Genomic DNA, 23,781 nt, shown 5'->3' on the forward strand with positions numbered 1-23,781 from the left:
ATAGTGGACTTGTGTCTCTATAGTGGACCTGTGTCTCTATAGTGGAGCTGTGTCTCTATAGTGGACCAGTGTCTCTATAGTGGACTTGTGTCTCTATAGTGGACTTGTGTCTCTATAGTGGACTTGTGTCTCTATAGTGGACCAGTGTCTCTATAGTGGACTTGTGTCTCTATAGTGGACCAGTGTCTCTATAGTGGACCAGTGTCTCTATAGTGGACCAGTGTCTCTATAGTGGACCAGTGTCTCTATAGTGGACCAGTGTCTCTATAGTGGACCAGTGTCTCTATAGTGGACTTGTGTCTCTATAGTGGACCAGTGTCTCTATAGTGGACCAGTGTCTCTATAGTGGACTAGTGTCTCTATAGTGGACCAGTGTCTCTATAGTGGACTTGTGTCTCTATAGTGGACCAGTGTCTCTATAGTGGACTTGTGTCTCTATAGTGGACCAGTGTCTCTATAGTGGACCAGTGTCTCTATAGTGGACCAGTGTCTCTATAGTGGACCAGTGTCTCTATAGTGGACCTGTGTCTCTATAGTGGACTTGTGTCTCTATAGTGGACTTGTGTCTCTATAGTGGACTTGTGTCTCTATAGTGGACCAGTGTCTCTATAGTGGACCAGTGTCTCTATAGTGGACCAGTGTCTCTATAGTGGACCAGTGTCTCTATAGTGGACCAGTGTCTCTATAGTGGACTTGTGTCTCTATAGTGGACCAGTGTCTCTATAGTGGACCAGTGTCTCTATAGTGGACTAGTGTTTCTATAGTGGACCAGTGTCTCTATAGTGGACTTGTGTCTCTATAGTGGTCCAGTGTCTCTATAGTGGACTTGTGTCTCTATAGTGGACTTGTGTCTCTATAGTGGACCAGTGTCTCTATAGTGGACCAGTGTCTCTATAGTGGACCAGTGTCTCTATAGTGGACCAGTGTCTCTATAGTGGACCAGTGTCTCTATAGTGGACTTGTGTCTCTATAGTGGACCATTGTCTCTATAGTGGACCAGTGTCTCTATAGTGGACCAGTGTCTCTATAGTGGACCTGTGTCTCTATAGTGGACTTGTGTCTCCATAGTGGACTTGTGTCTCTATAGTGGACTAGTGTCTCTATAGTGGACCAGTGTCTCTATAGTGGACTTGTGTCTCCATAGTGGACTTGTGTCTCTATAGTGGACTTGTGTCTCTATAGTGGACCAGTGTCTCTATAGTGGACTTGTGTCTCTATAGTGGACCAGTGTCTCTATAGTGGACTTGTGTCTCTATAGTGGACCAGTGTCTCTATAGTGGACCAGTGTCTCTATAGTGGACTTGTGTCTCTATAGTGGACCAGTGTCTCTATAGTGGACTTGTGTCTCTATAGTGGACCAGTGTCTCTATAGTGGACTTGTGTCTCTATAGTGGACTTGTGTCTCTATAGTGGACCAGTGTCTCTATAGTGGACCAGTGTCTCTATAGTGGACCAGTGTCTCTATAGTGGACTTGTGTCTCTATAGTGGACTTGTGTCTCTATAGTGGACCAGTGTCTCTATAGTGGACTTGTGTCTCTATAGTGGACTTGTGTCTCTATAGTGGACTTGTGTCTCTATAGTGGACCAGTGTCTCTATAGTGGACTTGTGTCTCTATAGTGGACCAGTGTCTCTATAGTGGACTTGTGTCTCTATAGTGGACCAGTGTCTCTATAGTGGACCAGTGTCTCTATAGTGGACTTGTGTCTCTATAGTGGACTTGTGTCTCTATAGTGGACTTGTGTCTCTATAGTGGACTTGTGTCTCTATAGTGGACTTGTGTCTCTATAGTGGACTTGTGTCTCTATAGTGGACTTGTGTCTCTATAGTGGACCAGTGTCTCTATAGTGGACCAGTGTCTCTATAGTGGACTTGTGTCTCTATAGTGGACCAGTGTCTCTATAGTGGACCAGTGTCTCTATAGTGGACTTGTGTCTCTATAGTGGACTTGTGTCTCTATAGTGGACTTGTGTCTCTATAGTGGACTTGTGTCTCTATAGTGGACCAGTGTCTCTATAGTGGACTTGTGTCTCTATAGTGGACCAGTGTCTCTATAGTGGACTTGTGTCTCTATAGTGGACTTGTGTCTCTATAGTGGACCAGTGTCTCTATAGTGGACTTGTGTCTCTATAGTGGACTTGTGTCTCTATAGTGGACCAGTGTCTCTATAGTGGACCAGTGTCTCTATAGTGGACCAGTGTCTCTATAGTGGACTTGTGTCTCTATAGTGGACTTGTGTCTCTATAGTGGACCAGTGTCTCTATAGTGGACCAGTGTCTCTATAGTGGACCAGTGTCTCTATAGTGGACTTGTGTCTCTATAGTGGACTAGTGTCTCTATAGTGGACCAGTGTCTCTATAGTGGACCAGTGTCTCTATAGTGGACCAGTGTCTCTATAGTGGACCAGTGTCTCTATAGTGGACTTGTGTCTCTATAGTGAACCAGTGTCTCTATAGTGGACCAGTGTCTCTATAGTGGACCAGTGTCTCTATAGTGGACTTGTGTCTCTATAGTGGACCAGTGTCTCTATAGTGGACTTGTGTCTCTATAGTGGACCAGTGTCTCTATAGTGGACTTGTGTCTCTATAGTGGACTCGTGTCTCTATAGTGGACCAGTGTCTCTATAGTGGACCAGTGTCTCTATAGTGGACCAGTGTCTTTATAGTGGACTTGTGTCTCTATAGTGGACCAGTGTCTCTATAGTGGACCAGTGTCTCTATAGTGGACTTGTGTCTCTATAGTGGACTTGTGTCTCTATAGTGGACCAGTGTCTCTATAGTGGACCAGTGTCTTTATAGTGGACTTGTGTCTCTATAGTGGACCAGTGTCTCTATAGTGGACTTGTGTCTCTATAGTGGACTTGTGTCTCTATAGTGGACCAGTGTCTCTATAGTGGACCAGTGTCTTTATAGTGGACTTGTGTCTCTATAGTGGAGCTGTGTCTCTATAGTGGACCAGTGTCTCTATAGTGGACTTGTGTCTCTATAGTGGACTTGTGTCTCTATAGTGGACTTGTGTCTCTATAGTGGACCAGTGTCTCTATAGTGGACCAGTGTCTCTATAGTGGACTTGTGTCTCTATAGTGGACCAGTGTCTCTATAGTGGACTTGTGTCTCTATAGTGGACCAGTGTCTCTATAGTGGACCAGTGTCTCTATAGTGGACTTGTGTCTCTATAGAGGACTTGTGTCTCTATAGTGGACCAGTGTCTCTATAGTGGACCAGTGTCTCTATAGTGGACTTGTGTCTCTATAGTGGACCAGTGTCTCTATAGTGGACCAGTGTCTCTATAGTGGACTTGTGTCTCTATAGTGGACTTGTGTCTCTATAGTGGACCAGTGTCTCTATAGTGGACCAGTGTCTCTATAGTGGACTTGTGTCTCTATAGTGGACCAGTGTCTCTATAGTGGACCAGTGTCTCTATAGTGGACCAGTGTCTCTATAGTGGACCAGTGTCTCTATAGTGGACTTGTGTCTCTATAGTGGACTTGTGTCTCTATAGTGGACTTGTGTCTCTATAGTGGACCAGTGTCTCTATAGTGGACTTGTGTCTCTATAGTGGACTTGTGTCTCTATAGTGGACCAGTGTCTCTATAGTGGACCAGTGTCTCTATAGTGGACCAGTGTCTCTATAGTGGACTTGTGTCTCTATAGTGGACTTGTGTCTCTATAGTGGACCAGTGTCTCTATAGTGGACCAGTGTCTCTATAGTGGACTTGTGTCTCTATAGTGGACCAGTGTCTCTATAGTGGACCAGTGTCTCTATAGTGGACCAGTGTCTCTATAGTGGACTTGTGTCTCTATAGTGGACCAGTGTCTCTATAGTGGACTTGTGTCTCTATAGTGGACCAGTGTCTCTATAGTGGACTTGTGTCTCTATAGTGGACTTGTGTCTCTATAGTGGACCAGTGTCTCTATAGTGGACCAGTGTCTCTATAGTGGACCAGTGTCTCTATAGTTGACTTGTGTCTCTATAGTGGACTAGTGTCTCTATAGTGGACTTGTGTCTCTATAGTGGACCAGTGTCTCTATAGTGGACCAGTGTCTCTATAGTGGACTAGTGTTTCTATAGTGGACCAGTGTCTCTATAGTGGACTTGTGTCTCTATAGTGGACCAGTGTCTCTATAGTGGACTTGTGTCTCTATAGTGGACTTGTGTCTCTATAGTGGACCAGTGTCTCTATAGTGGACCAGTGTCTCTATAGTGGACTTGTGTCTCTATAGTGGACTTGTGTCTCTATAGTGGACCAGTGTCTCTATAGTGGACCAGTGTCTCTATAGTGGACTTGTGTCTCTATAGTGGACCAGTGTCTCTATAGTGGACTTGTGTCTCTATAGTGGACCAGTGTCTCTATAGTGGACTTGTGTCTCTATAGTGGACCAGTGTCTCTATAGTGGACCAGTGTCTCTATAGTGGACCAGTGTCTCTATAGTGGACTTGTGTCTCTATAGTGGACCAGTGTCTCTATAGTGGACTTGTGTCTCTATAGTGGACTAGTGTCTCTATAGTGGACTTGTGTCTCTATAGTGGACTTGTGTCTCTATAGTGGACCAGTGTCTCTATAGTGGACCAGTGTCTCTATAGTGGACCAGTGTCTCTATAGTGGACCAGTGTCTCTATAGTGGACTTGTGTCTCTATAGTGGACCAGTGTCTCTATAGTGGACCAGTGTCTCTATAGTGGACTTGTGTCTCTATAGTGGACCAGTGTCTCTATACTGGACCAGTGTCTTTACAGTGGACTTGTGTCTCTATAGTGGACTTGTGTCTCTATAGTGGACCAGTGTCTCTATATTGGACTTGTGTCTCTATAGTGGACTTGTGTCTCTATAGTGGACTTGTGTCTCTATAGTGGACTAGTGTCTCTATAGTGGACCAGTGTCTCTATAGTGGACCAGTGTCTCTATAGTGGACCAGTGTCTCTATAGTGGACTAGTGTCTCTATAGTGGACCAGTGTCTCTATAGTGGACTTGTGTCTCTATAGTGGACCAGTGTCTCTATATTGGACTTGTGTCTCTATAGTGGACTAGTGTCTCTATAGTGGACTTGTGTCTCTATAGTGGACTTGTGTCTCTATAGTGGACCAGTGTCTCTATAGTGGACCAGTGTCTCTATAGTGGACCAGTGTCTCTATAGTGGACCAGTGTCTCTATAGTGGACCAGTGTCTCTATAGTGGACTTGTGTCTCTATAGTGGACCAGTGTCTCTATAGTGGACTTGTGTCTCTATAGTGGACTAGTGTCTCTATAGTGGACTTGTGTCTCTATAGTGGACTTGTGTCTCTATAGTGGACCAGTGTCTCTATAGTGGACCAGTGTCTCTATAGTGGACTAGTGTCTCTATAGTGGACTTGTGTCTCTATAGTGGACTTGTGTCTCTATAGTGGACCAGTGTCTCTATAGTGGACTTGTGTCTCTATAGTGGACCAGTGTCTCTATAGTGGACCAGTGTCTCTATAGTGGACTTGTGTCTCTATAGTGGACCAGTGTCTCTATAGTGGACTAGTGTCTCTATAGTGGACTTGTGTCTCTATAGTGGACTTGTGTCTCTATAGTGGACTTGTGTCTCTATAGTGTACCAGTGTCTCTATAGTGGACTAGTGTCTCTATAGTGGACCAGTGTCTCTATAGTGGACTAGTGTCTCTATAGTGGACTTGTGTCTCTATAGTGGACCAGTGTCTCTATAGTGGACTAGTGTCTCTATAGTGGACTTGTGTCTCTATAGTGGACTTGTGTCTCTATAGTGGACTTGTGTCTCTATAGTGGACTAGTGTCTCTATAGTGGACCAGTGTCGCTATAGTGGACCAGTGTCTCTATAGTGGACCAGTGTCTCTATAGTGGACCTGTGTCTCTATAGTGGACTAGTGTCTCTATAGTGGACCAGTGTCTCTATAGTGGACTAGTGTCTCTATAGTGGACTTGTGTCTCTATAGTGGACTTGTGTCTCTATAGTGGACCAGTGTCTCTATAGTGGACTTGTGTCTCTATAGTGGACTAGTGTCTCTATAGTGGACTAGTGTCTCTATAGTGGACCAGTGTCTCTATAGTGGACCAGTGTCTCTATAGTGGACTTGTGTCTCTATAGTGGACTTGTGTCTCTATAGTGGACTTGTGTCTCTATAGTGGACCAGTGTCTCTATAGTGGACTAGTGTCTCTATAGTGGACTTGTGTCTCTATAGTGGACTAGTGTCTCTATAGTGGACCAGTGTCTCTATAGTGGACCAGTGTCTCTATAGTGGACCAGTGTCTCTATAGTGGACCAGTGTCTCTATAGTGGACTAGTGTCTCTATAGTGGACCAGTGTCTCTATAGTGGACCAGTGTCTCTATAGTGGACTAGTGTCTCTATAGTGGACCAGTGTCTCTATAGTGGACCAGTGTCTCTATAGTGGACCAGTGTCTCTATAGTGGACCAGTGTCTCTATAGTGGACCAGTGTCTCTATAGTGGACTTGTGTCTCTATAGTGGACTAGTGTCTCTATAGTGGACCAGTGTCTCTATAGTGGACCAGTGTCTCTATAGTGGACCTGTGTCTCTATAGTGGACCAGTGTCTCTATAGTGGACCAGTGTCTCTATAGTGGACCAGTGTCTCTATAGTGGACTAGTGTCTCTATAGTGGACCAGTGTCTCTATAGTGGACGTGTGTCTCTATAGTGGACTAGTGTCTCTATAGTGGACTAGTGTCTCTATAGTGGACTTGTGTCTCTATAGTGGACCAGTGTCTCTATAGTGGACTTGTGTCTCTATAGTGGACTTGTGTCTCTATAGTGGACCAGTGTCTCTATAGTGGACTAGTGTCTCTATAGTGGACTTGTGTCTCTATAGTGGACCAGTGTCTCTATAGTGGACCAGTGTCTCTATAGTGGACCAGTGTGTCTGACTGTGTTTTCTTTGGGGGTTTTTCCCCTTCTTTTCATATGAAGATAAGTGCGAATAATAATCGCCCCAGACGGTGCAAGATGACAGACATTACGAGATGCTCTGAGGTGGCTCCACACGGTCAGACCCAGGCCACTGTCCAGGCTGCTTTGGAGGAAATTGAGGCGAAGCTGAACAGGGCTAAGGTACGCCCCAAGTTCCCACGGCTGCTTGTGGTGCTGGACGCCACCATTAAGAGGATCGTGATCCAGGTCCTGGTCCACTCTGCAGTCTTTGCTGACATGAACAAGGACATATACAAGGCGGTCAGCCCTCTGGTCGAGGACGTCGTGGAACTTCTGGCAGTGTTCCCGTGGGTCCAGGTGACTGAGGATGAAGACATGGCCAATGTCTTCCTCGGGTTCAGAGACGCCAACGTGGTCGCCACGGAAGTCGTCGAGCTGCTCGTTCAGGTGGCCGGCTCGCGGAAGGTGCTGGAGAAAGCTATATGCCATGTCAGCTTCACGCCATACGTGGTTCACTACGTGGGGTCTACCATCGCCAAACGTCTTCCTCAGCAGTTCCAAGGCTCTGAGGCTGAGGCCTTGATCACCATTCAATCAATGTTTAGTAGGGTTGTAATACCCTGCAAATTCCAGTTGCCATCAACCTCCTACAAGGTAAGAAGAACTATTAACTATTCTACAAACAACTTAGATCCCCTAAGTCATTGCATAGTTATTTTAATGACATCATGAATTTCTTAGTAGTTTGTCTTTCAGCATACATGTTGTTGTTTTTATTACAGTATCATATCACTGAATCTGCTCTGCCTGTTTACAGGAGGGGGAGGAGGAAAAACAGGAAACAACAATTGACCAGCTTGTGCCAACCATCGATGTGCTGGTGCCCACCATCAATGTGCCTTTGCCCACCCTTGATCTGCCGCTGGCCACCATCGACCTGTCTGCCACTGAGGTGCTCACTGTTGGATCCAAAATGGTCACTGAGGTAAATATAGACAGTTTGGCTGTATTGTATGGTGGTTTATTTGTGGACAGTATTTGTCACGACCAGAGGGCGGAACCCAGAAGCAGACAACGGAGAACAGGTAGTACAACAATAATAGAGCTTTATTGTAGGGTTGGGGTGTTAGGGGAATCAGGCTGGAGGTAGGTAGAACAGGCAGGGGGTCAGGCAGGCGGAGTGGTCGGCAGACAGGCAGGGGGTCAGGCAGGCGGAGTGGTCGACAGACAGGCAGGGGGTCAGGCAGGAGGAATAGTAATAGGCAGGCAGGGATCAGGCAGGGAGCAGGGTAGTCAGGCAGGCAGGAGGTCGGCAGGCAGGGAATCCTTAAACGGGGAAAAGGGAGAATAGGGTTAGGCTAGGGTAACGGATAACGTATAGAGTAGAGGGAAAGAACACTGGGACCAACCATTAAGTGGCTACGATCTGCCGTAGACTGGAAGCAGGAGCAGGGCTTAAGTAGGCGCCAGTCGCGGTCTTAATCGGCCACACCTGGCACCACTGATAGACAGCTGATGAGCCGGGGGCGGAGCTGGGGGCGGAACTGTGACAGTATTACAACTTGGATAGATATTTATTGGTCCCTCACACTGATTTTCTCTGTCACAGGACTCCAAGATCCTCCCTGAGATCCTCCCTGAGATCCTTCCTGAGATCATTCTTGAGCAGTCCACTGGTGAGTTGTTGTATTATTGACAGAATGTTTTATAGTATGAGGCAAAAAAATAAATCATTCTTATAGATAGTTTAAATCACATTTACGACCGGTGTCACAGAGAAGGCTTTAGATGTATTTATTTTTATTAGATTAGATTAGATTAGATAAGATTAGATTCAACTTTATTGTCATTGCAGAGTACACGTACCAGACAACGAAATGCAGTTCAGCATCTAACCAAAAGTTCAAATAGTGATAGTGCAAAACATGATAGTGATAAGTGATAAGTACAGTATGGCAAGTACGGTAGTTAGGTATACACAAGAGATGGATAACAGTAAACTATGTACAGTTAAGGTAGCTATGTACAGTATGGTGTATACGGATGTATACATTAGAGACTACTATCAAGAAGCCTAGTCCTGGACTGGATCAAACTTTCGATGTCAAATCTCCATTGAAGATGCTTTTTAGTCTATGATTAGGCTTTCACAGACAAGCCTTGTCTGTGAAACCGGCCCTTCCATCACATTGTTTAACCTTCCCCAATGCCAAAACCCTCTGAGAATGTACAGTCAAATGAATAGAACTTAAACCACAATCCTCAACCACTTGGTCATGTTTCTCAGAGAAAGGAGACAAAGCCGGTGAGAAGAAGAAGAAGAAGAAGAAGAAGAAGAAGAAGGAGAAGAAGAAGGGAGTCCGCCGGTTCTTCCGGGGTGTCTTGAAGCTGTTAACCTGCTCCTCCAGGCTCCCGAAGGACGACTAAGACACACACACACACACACACACACACACACACACACGCACACACACACACACATACACATTTAAATACTTTATTTGGTTCCACAAATTATATTACACAAACAGGGAATCAAATATTTCGGGGCTAAGCAGCACTGACCCCTCATGGTGCATTTATATACATGGCCCAGACTTCCAAATACAAGTATGCTGAATTTACATTTGTACCCAAAGCTGGTTATCGTACTAAGTAGTGGTTGGTATTTGATATACTTGTCCTGGAAAGTCTGGTCCATGTACAGGTCAAAGGGGCAGCCTACTTCTACAATCAGCACCTCCTTGTGGCTGGTGTCAACAAAGACAACATCAGGTGTTGTTTTGGCAGGACCTGTGACCATGCTGGATGCAGAACGATGCAAATATAACACTACATTTATGGACAGTGTGTACGCCGATAATATGCAAGGAATTTTTCCTGGATACATGGTGTACAGGTTTTTGCCCTTGCTTGCTTGCTTTGTGCCGGTGGTCCTTGGCCTCCCCTTGGGGACCGCTGGGTACTGGTAGGCAAACTGGCTAGTAGTCGCTCTATTGGTAGAGGGCTGCAAGGGAATTTTTCCTGGCTACATAGTGTACAGGTTTTTACTTTTGCCTGCTCGCGGCTCTGTCAGTATTGATTGATTGATTGACTGATTGACTGAACATTTTCATTGTGTGAAGCGCATTGAGTTGAATCTTGTAAGAAATGCGCTATACAAATAAAATTTGATTTGATTTGATGATTTGGGATGTTGGCAAAAACGTCACACACACACACACACACACATACACACACACACACACACACACAGACATACACAAATACATTAACACCACCACTTCCTCCCTCTCAACACTCATTCAGCACCCCGCATCCCCCCCCACACACACACATAACACATACACAACACACCATCCAGCCCCCACCATCCAACCTCCTTTTACACTTACCCACACACACACACACACACACACACACACACACGCACACACACACACACACACACACATACACAAATACATTAACACCACCACTTCCTCCCTCTCAACACTCATTCAGCACCCCGCACCCCCCCCCACACACACACACATAACACACACATAACACACACACAACACACCATCCAGCCCCCACCATCCAACCTCCTTTTACACTTACCCACACACACACACACACATACACAAATACATTAACACCACCACTTCTTCCCTCTCAACACTCATTCAGCACCCCGCACCCCCCCAAACACACACACATAACACACACATAACACATACACAACACACCATCCAGCCCCCACCATCCAGCCCCCTTTTACACTTACCCGCGCACACACACACACACACACACACACACACACACACACAAACACACACACACACACACACACACACACACAAACACACACACACACACACACACACACACACACATACACAAATACATTAACCCCACCCCCAGATGCATTTTATTCATTATATATCAGCTAGAAAGCTAGAAAGCAAGGCCTCTTGTGCCTTATTGCATAAATAAAAAAACATGGCATATTATAATTGTGTTCTTGAGTATTTTCATGGAATTGTATGAAACAACATGTGTCCAAAATACATGTTTTGGGTGTACTTACCGATCACTAAATCACAAAACTACTGTAATGTGCAACATACCAGTGAATATGTAATAATGTATTCCTATTACACACCAATTGTATACAGTGTAATGCATTGTCATAGAATTCACTCAACTGTACATTGAATTAGATGACATGGTGAAAGTCCCAAGATACAACAATAATACAATAGATTTCTGATGATAGGCTAAGGGTTAGGGTTAGTTTATAGTTACTTTTTCATTTTTTAAATAAAAAACCCATCCATAAAAAGCGTTTAAAAGGTAATTTTTAGTATGACTTCTTTATAAGACAGGCTGGTTTCCCAGTGGTGTTCCCGTGTCGCCCCAGGGCCGAGGTGAAGACAGGGTCTTTATCTGAGAGGGGGCAGTCATCAGGACCAGGCAGCAGTCTGAATATGACTAAAGGTTGCCCCCTTCTGGCTGTTAAGAGTATTAACTCACAAGTCAAAAATAGCATTAGTTTCCAGCATTAAGCGTCCTTTCCAACCTTCCCTCATGAGGGGAATCCAAAGAAAATCTATATAATCCTAACCCTCTCTAAAATAAAAAGCTTGTGCACTTGATACAATAAGGTGTTTAATAATAGATAAAGGCATTTCAAATAGCTCAAGCAAGGCCTATAATAGCTAGATGACCTCCAAGTCAAATGATAGCTGCAGTGCATAATCTGAAACAATCTCATTATTTATCTGATACTGATTGACACTGATTTATGTCACTAACCCCAGGTCATCAGCGACAATGTACAATACTGCAACATAACAGTACACTAAGCACATAGTAAACACCATTGATGGCCTATTGACGTACACCACTAGAATATATTTGGTATAGCTTGACTATTGATGCAAAGGGATCAGATTGACTGGTGGAATTTGCTGTATGTGACTCTGTAGCAATTCAGTGAGAATCAGTCAGGAGTCTGATTGAGAGTTTGATTTAGTGAGACTAAAAATGACTAACCTTTCAAATGCAATAATATTGTTGACTAAAGATTAAAGATTCAATATATTCTCGTCTGAAACAATGGAGTTGTTTGCTGTTCTTTCGGCAGTCGGCAGTTGATTTAACCATGTCATATATTATGGGAAATGATCTATGAGAAAAGCATCCACAGCTGATTTTGACAGGTCCCTCTGTTGCTGTTGTTTGATTGACAGCCACATCTGAGTACGTCATCACATACATCACGAAGATATTGTAACGACTGGCAGATCTACATATGTTCATATTCAGTAACACAGTACGAGGAACGTTTTTCCCATTTAACATTTTCAAAAATGGTCTATTCGAATGTCGTATGGCACTTCTGTGAGGGTATAACGTCATATCCATATCGACTGGGTGGGTACTGGCTCTCCACTCCAGGCAGAATGTCACTGAGGACGAAAAAGAAGGTGCGATGCTCGCATTTATGTTTGGTACGGTCTTTGTTTTGCTTTGCCGTATTGTTTTGCTCCTCCCCCTTTGTGCAAAAAAAAGTTAGTATCCGGAAATTAATAAACTCGTGATGTCAGGAGGGTAGCTAAGCATCGAAATGACAAGCCCGTTTAACCTGATTTATTTTTATTTATTTTTCAAATAAGAATAACACTGTTTTAAACGTTGCCTACTAATTCCTTCAAGAGGTTTTCATCGACAGAGATGTTGTGGAGGGGATTTATCCAGCCTGCATCGTTGGATTGCGATGCCTCACCATGCTTAACGCGACGTAACGGGACATCCGAGATTTCTGCTACTATTACGAGCTAAAGGCTGCTAAACCATCCATCCATTAGATCGCCTCCCTTCCCATCGACTCAACCCTGTCGACATGACGCGACTCGTGTTGGAACAGCTGACAGATTTCGGAGACTTCACTAGAGGTACAGATCTGAACGAGTTTCTCAAACAGACGTATTCTAATTCTAATAATAGTCGCTGCAAAAACAATCTGTCAGATGTGCGCGTCAGCCCAGACGCACGGCACATCCATGTCATTCTTCGCCAACCTCAGGTGGGTCTCATGACTTTTGACAAATATCAAAGACCTCAGCTTATCCAGAGCCAGACGCTTCTAGATCTGGCCCTGACAGGGACTGCTGTGCCCATAGTGGATGTTGTGTATCTGGACCATAGCAACGTTAGGGATGGGGATGCTGCGATACTGGCGCTGGTGTACGAGAATGGCAAAGCGGAGTTCTGGAAGTTCCTCGAGCGCCAAGCGGGCTGGCGTCTGCTGCAGACCTCTGACCTGTGCAACAGCCCCCGGGCCAGGGTGGTGTCTGTCTCCGCGGGGCCCCACTTCATCGTCTGGTGCGAGGAGAGGCCCCCCTCGGAGAGCTCAGCCACTCACAGTAACAACTTCAGATACTGTGTCTGCAAGCGTGCTTATCAGGTTGATGATGGGGCTGTCAGTTTGGGCGGCGTGAAAATCGCCCTGCACAACAACCCTCGCTATACGGTGGTCAGCTCAGGTGAGAACGTTTACTTACTACCAGATGCAAAGGACGGGCCGCCTACACCTTCTATGAGTGTCTCCAAGTTGTTCTTAACGTGGTCCCCTCAACATGACACCTTTAGAGTGAGCACCGCCTGCAAGGGCACTCTGCGGAGGAAAGACTCTCCTCTCGTTAAAGAGTCAGACTTTAAGAAGTTAATAACGGACTGTGTTGGATATTTGTCGACCCTTAACCCCCCTGATATATGTGGCTTCTGCCCCACTGCGTGCGGGGGCCTGTTGCTTCTGCTCAGCACAGGCTGGGCCAGTCTGCTACAGAGGGATGGGGTGTTACGACAGGTCTACAAACTAGCAGACAACTGCCCGGTGAGCTGTGGGACCCACAGCAGCCTCAGGATGTACCAAGACACCCTGGCGCTCACAGTTGAGCAGACCCTATACCTAATCGATACCAAGTGCGGCAGAGAGCTGGAGAAGATCTCTCTGAAGAGGGAGGGGCTGTTGTACGTGAACGGGAGTGAGAGACAGGCTCCACACCTGTTGTCAGAGACGGGGCTGTTCGTAGTGATGCTCCGGGAGTCAGACCCCAGAGACAGAGACTCAGATCCCAGACAGAGGCCCCCATATCTGGGTACAGCGGAGACCATCCGCCCTGGAGCTCTCCTGGTGGAGGCCGTCTTTGAGGAGGCCTGTAAGTACTATCAGCAGAGGAGCCTGAGCAGCACGCAGCTGACTGCGGAGAAACTGAAGAAAGGAGGGATGTTCCAGGCTCCCATCTCTCTGGCCTCCATCCTGAAGGATTATCTCAGTGGAGGAGGGGTGGGGCAGAAGGGTGCAGAGCTGTCCCAGGGAGGTGGGGGAGGGGGAGGGCAGGAGAGGCTGCTGGGTTCTCTGGAGGCTGAACTGAAGGGCTTGGTTTCTCTGGAGGAGGTGAAGGGGAGTGTGGTGAGGGGGGGGGAGAAGGAGGTGGAGGCAGTATGTGACGGTCTGGTACCCCAGGAGGTGGGAAGACTGTTGTCCTCTGAACTGGACCGGGATGCTATCCTCTACCTCAACTCCATCTTTCGCCTGTTCCCCTGTCAGGCCTGGAGGGCGACACAGGCCTCTCTACAGCTGCGCTGCAACGGGGAGGAGGGCTCTCTCTCCTGTAGGGCGTCTCCGGAGGTCTGGAAGACCGTACTCAGCCCCGTTCAGGTCTCCAGCCCGCCCGTCAACCTGCCCTACGCCAACGGCAACAGCCAGCCCAAACACACAAACAAGCACAACCCTAAACACAGCTCCGGTCCTCACCCCAACGTCAAAGCTGGCTCCAACCCCACAGCAGCGAACCTAGCCCTGCCTGTGTTTGAGCTCCTGTGTCATTCAGTCTTCTGCTTCCAGCCAGACTGGCTGCCCAGGTTCCTGGAGCTGGCCCAGCAGCAGCAGGGGTCCGCGGGCCTGGGCTCCTCGTCCTGGAGCTACTCTGGGGGGAGAGGAGGGGAGAACGGGGAGAGTCTGCCCCTGTACAAACGGGCCCTGTCGGTCCTACCCATCAACCCGGGGTTGAACAAAGACCAGAACCAAGAGCGGAACCAGGACCTGGAGGTGGACCTACTGCTGGTCAGCGGACGGCCCAACGCGGTTCTTCAGGCGCTGAGGATCCTAATGGGTCGGCGCCAGTGGGAACGGGTCACGCAGGTGGCCCAGAGGTTCTGTAAGCAGAGCCCGCTGCTGAACAAGGAGATATTTACCACCCTGCTGTGTGAGGTGGCACAGCACCGAGACCTGGACCCGTACCTGGACCTGCTCTGGGCTCTGTGTCCCGAAGACCTGACCGTCACTGCCATACTCAACATGGTGCTAAAGAACATACCCTCCTCACCCTCACCCTCCTCAAACCTCTCTTCCTTCTCATTCCTCCCTTCCTCCTCCTCCTGCTCCTCTTCCTCCGCCACTCCCTTCGCAGAGCCACAGAGTAGCCAGTTGACCATCGGACTATTGAAGCCCCTGTTGAGTAAGGTTCTCCAGAGAGAGACCAAACCCAGCCAGAGATACGCAGACATCCTCCAGTCACCCACCTTCCCCCCTCCCACCCCCCCTCGACAGGCTAAGGGACTGTCCAGGGCCACAACCGCGCCTGCCCTCGATCAACAATGCGACGTCATCATCAACAAACCTCCCCTCGATCAACAACACGACCCCCCCAAACATAGAACTATCCCTGGAGGCAGGATGACATCACCCCCCAACCCTGTTTGAGTCTCATACAGACACATACCCATATGTACATGTACATATACACACACACACACACACACACACACACACACACAATTAGCGTTACCCTATCTGGGAGACCATAACCACTCACACATAGATTCATAAACAATAAAACATGAGCATACAGTATACATTCTCTCTTTCCTGTTTCTTGTCTGTAAAAAGAGAGGCAGCTCTTCACAGGGGTGATCAAAATGGTGATGCTACCTGACTTAAAGTGCAGTATTTTAACATTTTAAAACCAAAGTATCTAAGAAAAAAATATATATATATTGCTTGATCTCATGACAATCCAGTAAGGACATGCAATACACTACCTTTGTGTGAACAATAAACATAACTAAGATAGTTGAACAAAATGTGTTCCTTTTAGGCAAAGCATTTGGAATGAGGTTGTGTGTTGTTAACCTTGTAGAAGGGGGACCATAGCTTGTTGCCCCCGGAACATAAAAAAAAATACTTCTACAAGCTATTAAATGACTACTAAAGAGCTTAATATTGTACATACATCTCTTGACTATCATTTTGTATTTTTAATCTGTGTGTATACATATGTGGTGTTATTTAAGTTTTACTTGAGTCAGGAAGGCACATGGAGCAGAATGTCAATGCCGAGTTCTACTTCTTAGACTCAGCCTAACTGAAATAACTGTTATTAAATGATTATATGTATATAATCTTATATTATATGTATATAATATGTGATTACAGAAAACAGATTGTTGTGTTGTAGAGCTACCTATAATTTGTTACAAACAATAACTGTCATATTTGGGGGGGGGGGGGTTTAGTATCTGCCTGTCTGAGTATTTTATGTTTTTGGTCGTCAAGTTGTTCAGTCTGATAGTTGAAGAGGTATTGCTGCTCCTCTCCTTGAGTTCGACTGTACTTTAAACCTGCATAGGAACAATACAATTTCTCAGATACTGTTATCAGGAGCCACTGGCCTTTGGTGTTTGAATGTTTGCTTGTTTTCAATGTGGTATTTCTGACTAGGCCTGTGGGGGTAAAGGTTCCTTTCCCGGTACGTTACTTCTGGTTTTGTGTTCCTCATAAACTCAACTGACAACTGATAAGCTCAAACATTACATCCCGGTAGACTTAACCTTACCATAACATTAACATGTGACAACTGACAGGTTAATTCCTCTGCAACGGTGAATGGTAGTTTGTTGTGTGGGTTATTATTGACATGTTATGAAATTAAGTACAACAATACCAGTGGGTCTGCATGACTGTGGTTGTTCCACATTTAACCATTTTCCACTGAGAGTGGCTGAGTGTTTGACCCCCGTCCCTGACCTGCACATCTCCTTTTCCTTTCTCTACTTATTCTCTCTCTCATCTCTCCGTGTTCTTTCCATTCTCTGTCAGTGCAGTGCCACTCGGTACATTCCTACCAAACTTCCCAGTAGAAGTGACTCACAGTCTTGCTCTAAATTCAATTTCAGGTAATTCTGTTAGGCCCTTAGTGGGGGTGGGGCAGGTCTAAACTGAGGTATGTTAGACACACACACACACACACACACACACGGTCACATCTTCCTGCATGGGCCGAGTGAGGGTAATGTCATTAGGTATGTGAGACGCTCCTTGTCTCTACTATGTGATCATTCTTCACAGTCTTTGTGCAGTTTCCCCCATGTCATCATCTGATGGGTGTCGTACTGTTTCATGTTATTTTGTCTGTTGAAATGAATGCTAAAGCCTGGGGATCAAAAGGTGTAAAACTGATGCACTGAAAACGAAGTTGATTAGTTTCAAGTGCCTACATTGAAGTCTTATTCTTATTTTATAGAAAGTATGGTTTTGTTTTGTTACTTTTCAGTAGCATTCTCTGTGATTTTAAATCAACTGTGTTATGTTTTTTTTTAGGAAAATTCCAGAACATTAGAGAGAGGATCAGACACCTGCATTCAGCAGAGAAGGTTCCAGATTCATTATTGTGTGATGTTTTGAGCTGTGGAACTTTGGTATATTATTTATTGTTTATCAGATTTCTATGATTTGCGATGCCTCTGTTTGCAGTTTTAGCCAGAGAGATCCTGTGATGCCTGCCAAGCACACTGTCACAGTCTAACTCCAGAATGCCATGGAACTAACTTGAGTGCCTTTCAGAGAGCTGTCCCTCATTCACAGACTTGTGTCACATTTCTTCTCTAACTCATTGCTGGAGTACAGCACTTGGGAGCATATGCTGGTGTGTGGGGCATTAGCTATGCTTCAAGAGAGCCAAAGATGACTATGTTTGCTTTGACCAGTTATTTTTTTTCCTGAGTGGGGCAGTCCCACTCATATTTTCCATTTCATTGGATAGATAGTGAAGATAGACAGGAAAGTAAGGCATGTCAGCAGGGCATGGGCATATGTGTGCACTGTAGACCACGGTGCCAGACCTGTTCTGTTATACTGTCATATCCGCATATCGTATTTCGCTCTGCATCTTAGATGTAACCAGGTTTCCAGGTAACAGGGTTTCTATATTGTATAGCAGGGGTGCACAACTCCTTGAGTACCACAATGGTTTGATTTGAGACCCATGGTTACTTGGGTAACCGGGTGTGTGTTTTCTCTAGATGGATTGAGTGCCTAGAACAGTGTTTTTATTCCCAAAAGTGCCTCATCGTAGGAGTGCTGATCCAGGGTCAGGTCTCCCACCTGTCCATATAATCGTATTCATTTTGATCCAAATGGCTAAACTGATCCTAGATCAACGCTTCTACGCTGAGACACTTTTTGAATACGGACCCAGTACTAGAAGCATCAGAGACAAAGACTGTGGCCTTGAAAGACTGGAGCTGTGAAGGCTGTAGTTGGTGAAAGCTGACAGGGTGTCTAGAGCCAGAGAGAAGCACAGGGAAACCTCCTCCTTCCTAGACAGCTGAATGTGCTTGAGGGAGAGGTGGTCGTCTCCAGGCCGTGAAGACCTGTTCTAGAATGTACTTTTGCCTTTTGCAGTATTTCTGCAACACGGATATCAAATGTTTGGATATTTATGAATGAATGCAACATAACATGTGTTATTAAACGGCGGTTTAAACTTCTACTTTGGTCTGTGTGTGTTATTTAGCCTATATGTGTTGGTTTGGCATGGTGAAAAGCTGGCAGACTAGCATAGTAGGTTGGTTCACAGTCAATAGTTTCATCCTCAACTGGTATGTGCCACTGCATTGTTGCTGTTCTGGTTTGTTAGGCTTAAACATTGCCAGCAGATCCTAATGTACTAAAACAAACGATTGTGCTGGTTTATATAGGCTAGTCACGGACCACGACTGATATCATATTATGCACATCACACTTTTGATTGTAATTTATATATTGTCAACTTTTTCCAGGGGAGAGAGACCAGCATGAAATAGGCTACATGACACTCATCCATTTAGAGCATTGCTCCCCATTGCTGAGTTTTAACCTCAATCGATCCATATCCCTTGCACAAATCCACGTATAGTGCCACATGGTCGTGTGTGTGTGTGTGTGTGTGTGTGTGTGTGTGTGCCCGCCAGTGAAAGTATTATACATGAGGAGAACAGAGCTTGTAGGGCTGTGGCTGCCGTGTTTCTCCTGTGTGAGCGTCAGAGGTACAGGGAGCTATGAGAGGAATGTTCCGGTCATGGCCAGGCTGTCGCCAAGCAGAAGTCACTAGCAACTGTGACAGCTCCTGTGACGTCAACAGTGTCACAGGACCTGGGACTGTGTGCCTGTGTGATTTGGTGCTTGTGTAGCGATAGATGTGCCTCTGTTTCACAGCAAACAGGCTGGTTCCTCAAACAGGTGTTGTGCTAACCTGTAACTATGGTGGGGAGAAGGGTCCCACGCCTACCACTGTGACGAATAATGTTGAAACATAGACAGAGGAGGGAGCGAGAATAACACAGTGGGACACAGGAGGTGATGGGAGGAATGGCTCCGAGCTGGACTGCTACAAAAGGTCGGAAAAACTGCAGAACACAACAGGATGGTCAAGGGGGTCGAATTCCAGCTCTGATACCTAACCTACCCCCACACCACCACCTCTTTCTCACTGTGATGCTGCTGAGTGTACAGATTCACTGAGTCAGGCCTATGCTATTGCAGGGTTCTGTGCTGACAATGTGTTATATTTTTAGACTGCACCGTGTAAACAATAAATCAATCTAAATGCACCAAACGTCTTTTGTGCCACTGGTCCTCATGACTGCATGCTTTGTGTGTAGAGGTGAGTAGTGCACACAATGATGTCTGTACGCATACCGTTTCCAGGTCCTGTTATTACATACTCTCGCTATGAATAATAATATCAGCTGAATGACTAAGAGATAATGGAGTTGCGATACACACACGCGCACACACACACACAGCAGAGTCTCCATCGTCACCATCCTTTATTTAACCAGAGGTTAAGTCACATTGATATTTGTATCTCTTTGTTAATAACAACACGTAGGTCACATATAATAGAGCAATTACTTGGTAAACGTAGTCAGCAGCAGGGTGGATGACAGCAGCAGTACCAGGTGCCAGCTCTGTTGGTCCCAGCAATGCAGAATAGGGTGCTCTGGTGTAACCCTCTCCACTATTTAAGTATGGAGATAAACCCCTATACAAACAAAATAAAAAGGACAAATTTAAAGGGAATAGCAAAAATATGTTTATTTATATACTATGTGTATGGGTTTGCATGTCTGTGTGCTATGTATGTGTTTATATGTAAGCTTGTGTGTGTGTGTGTGTGTGTGTGTGTGTGTGTGTGTGTGTGTGTGTATGCGTGTGTGTGTGTGTGTGTGTGTGTGTGTGTGTGTGTGTAAAACAAAAATAACAATCAGATTGAAACAAACACAAACCCTAAATACACTCAATTAAAAATAATAAAGGAAGTTCTAAGTTCAAAGTTCTAGGTTTACCAAGCGGTTGGATTTGTTTTTGTTGGTGCACATGTGAAAGCAAACACCTTGGTATCGCGTATGCTAGTACGCTATTCACACATAGCTAGCGAAGTGTGTGTATATACACTTTAAAATAAAATAAACATGAAACTCAATAGGCAGAAATATTGTCAGAAATATTTATTCACATAGTAAATCATACTACATAAAAGGACCTGATAAAGTGCTTTGTAACACATATACAAACATCCTACTACTCATTGTCAAGTACAATGTTTAATGATTTCAGTCAATATTTTTCATTGAAAAATAAATTTAGAAAAAACACAAAAAAATAACTAAATCTTTCAATTACAAGTGTTTCTGTTAGCTTCTGTTTCTGTTAGCTCTTACAGTAACATTTTAGTCAAACACAACAATGAAATGGTGACGGACACACAATCATCCAGTCGTTGTCTTAGAACAGATGGCGTCATTCCTACACGACACTCAACTGAGTCGTACTATCTGATGTGAGACAATGACATCCCTGTACGTAGGTAGATTAACTAAGTTGTGTAACTTAAATCTCACATGTTGGCAAGAAACAGTCAATTACAACAGCAATTACACATTCTATAAGAACAATGCACAACTGAAATGGAAATTGGATTGATACACTCACGGAACGAATAGTGAAAAGATTGCAGAACTATATCAAAATATACAAAATAAAGAGTTTACTCATTAAAGACCACAGTAGTGGAAGTATAGACAATAGAAAAATAATCCCTGCACACTTTGTTCTCCCTGTATTCCTCTTGAGAGGAACTCCCTGGAATGTGTGTGTACAATGTGTGTATGTGTATGATACAGACATTGATTATTTGGCTTCAATTCCGTGCGTGCAGGTCCAAGAAACAATTATCTTCTCCATTCAGTGTGTGTGTGAAGGTAGGTCCTCAGCCCCAATATCAGCCCATCAGTAAAGGAATACAGCATTCATATTGGAATGTACCATGTGCTTGTGTTTTGGGGTGACAGAGTCCTGGTTGTAGTTCCTGAGGGCAGTGTCAGCCTCTAGTCCTCTAGTCCTCCCTACCGTCATCAGTAGGGTTTCATTTGGGCCCTTGGGATGTGGTTCATGGCTATATGGTTGCTGGGAAGAGAGGCACAAAGTGGTGAGATACAAGAAAATCTATCAACAGTGAAATCTATCAACAATCCTCTATGGGAGTCAGAAGCTTCAGTCCTGTTCAGAAGGCAACACTGGGACAATGCATTCCGAAACAGAGGATGTATAACTTGAATTTGTTGTAATAAGTAGTTAGGAACTTTTAGTTGTACATTTGAAATGTTTTCTCTTATTTGTTCCTACTGAACACAACCCCTGTTTTCCCTGTTCTACAGGGCCGTGTCAGAATGCCACACTCACTCATAGACGTCACTGTGTTTCATCCTCCTGTAGTACTTGGCTAGTTTCATTGAGAAGATGGTGCTGGGGAGCAGGAAGATCAGACACCAGCCCAGGCTGAACCAGAATGCATTCTAGAGAGGAGAGACACATACAACACATCAACTGGTGTCAGTTGACCAGTCTCATGGCCTGAGATTATGTGTGTGTGTGAGTACGTGTGTGTGTATGTGTGTGTGTGTGTGTGTGTGTGTGTGTGTGTATGCGTGTGTACATGTGTGCATGCATGCATGTGTACGTGTGTGTGTGTGCGTGCGTGCATGTGTGTGTGTGTGATACACGAAAAGTTCCTCACCAGAGACTCGATCATGTGTAAGCAGATTGTGACCTCTGCTGAGTCCAAGGCTCCCACCACTGGCCCACAGCGGCCCACCTGCTGTGTGATCTACAGGACACACACACACACACACACACACACACACATGCAGTAGTATACACTCACCAGCCACTTTACTGTATTAGGTACAACTTGCTAGTATCGGGTTGGACCCCCTCTTTTGCCTTCATAACTGCCTTAATTCATCGTGGTATAGATTCAACAAGGTGCTGGAAATATTTCGGAAAGATTGCTGATTCACATGCTTAGTATTCAAATGTATTGATTGTAAGTCGCTTTGGAATAAGGCGTCTGCTAAATGCCAAAAATGTAAATGTAAATGTAAATGTAAATGTAAATGGGCTACAATACACACAGTGACAACCTCAAACAGAGCTGAACCTACCGTCAGGTTCGCCCAGTCAGCATACGCTGTAAAGTATCCCATCTGACAATCCAGGAACTCCCTACTTTCCTGTTCGAGAAAGACAGGGGGGTAGTTAGAGAAACAGAGTTTAAGGAACAGAGAGAATGCGAACACAAGTCATGAGAATTACTAGACACATTCTTTGTAAATATATTTTTAAATGACCTGTGAATAATAACAGTGAGGCTGAGAAACTGCTCCTGGAGGTCATGATTGAACTAACACGATTGATAAGGATGTGGTGGAATCATGTTTTATCTCCAACTCATGTGACTGTTTGTACTCACCGACTTGATGATCTGTGTTGTGTTGGAATTGAGAAACGCTTGAGCTGTTCCCACTTTACTCAACACCTCCCCCACCTTTTCCTGAAGGGAAAAACAGAAGAGAGGGAGAAAAGGATAAGCACGTTTGATAAGAAGGAGTGAAAGTCAATAATGTCCGCTATAAGCATTGCTGATCTTAGCATTCTTTAGTATACTCACACTGATGTGTGACGTTAGGGAACTGAGCGTCTCTATGGTAGAGTTGATCTCCACCTGAAACAGAACGGCTCTGTTAGAAGGTACGGATTAGATTAGTTTAGATTGTACTTCATTGTTTGTTTGCGCAGGAATGTGTTTCGGCTCACATGCTCCGACATCTCTAGAATGTCTCTGGAGTTAGGAGAATATTCGGTCAATACTGTACGCCTGGAAACTACTGTTGTGGATTCAGAACCACACTACCGATGGCTTTCCAGTTGAACTATACAAGGCGTTTTCCGTTAAACTAGCTCCTGTTCTAAGCCTCATGTATGAGGAGATCCTCTCCATCTAGAAAATGCCCCAGACGCCCACCCAGGCAACCCAGTAATTTTTTCGGAGTGGGGCAGTCCCACTCATATTTTTCTTTTTAATGACAGACAAAGTAGAGATTATGACAGGAAGGATGGGTGAGAGAGAGAGAGAAGGGATGACATGCAGGATATGTCCGCGGCTGGAATCGAACCTGGATCCCTGCGGTACATGGTCAGCGCTTAATCCACTACGCCACCTAAGCGCCCCTACCCAGGCAACTC

General features: G+C 45.2%; 2 protein-coding genes across 2 annotated transcripts in view; one reads left to right on the forward strand and one right to left on the reverse strand.

Annotated features, from left to right (window-relative positions):
• Positions 1-12,774: 12,774 nt before the first annotated feature.
• On the forward strand, positions 12,775-15,639 carry hps6 (HPS6 biogenesis of lysosomal organelles complex 2 subunit 3; the record flags this gene model as incomplete). Its single annotated transcript, XM_080528440.1, has 1 exon — positions 12,775-15,639. The coding sequence occupies one exon, from the start codon at positions 12,775-12,777 to the stop codon at positions 15,637-15,639; it is 2,865 nt and encodes a 954-aa protein (XP_080384566.1).
• Positions 15,640-20,700: 5,061 nt separating this feature from the next.
• prom2 (prominin 2) overlaps positions 20,701-23,781 on the reverse strand; it is an 18,104-nt gene continuing 15,023 nt past the window's right edge. Inside the window, exons 19-24 of the mRNA XM_080550577.1 lie at positions 23,207-23,260; positions 23,009-23,089; positions 22,701-22,769; positions 22,274-22,363; positions 21,940-22,052; positions 20,701-21,663 (exon numbers count right to left, since the gene is read on the reverse strand). Of these exons, the coding sequence (XP_080406703.1) occupies positions 21,612-21,663; positions 21,940-22,052; positions 22,274-22,363; positions 22,701-22,769; positions 23,009-23,089; positions 23,207-23,260 (459 nt within the window). The 3' untranslated portion in view covers positions 20,701-21,611. The remainder of the gene's footprint in view (positions 21,664-21,939; positions 22,053-22,273; positions 22,364-22,700; positions 22,770-23,008; positions 23,090-23,206; positions 23,261-23,781) is intronic.

The sequence above is a fragment of the Nansenia antarctica genome (genome assembly GCF_963989245.1).
Source record: "Nansenia antarctica genome assembly, chromosome: 1".
NCBI lineage: Eukaryota > Metazoa > Chordata > Actinopteri > Argentiniformes > Microstomatidae > Nansenia > Nansenia antarctica.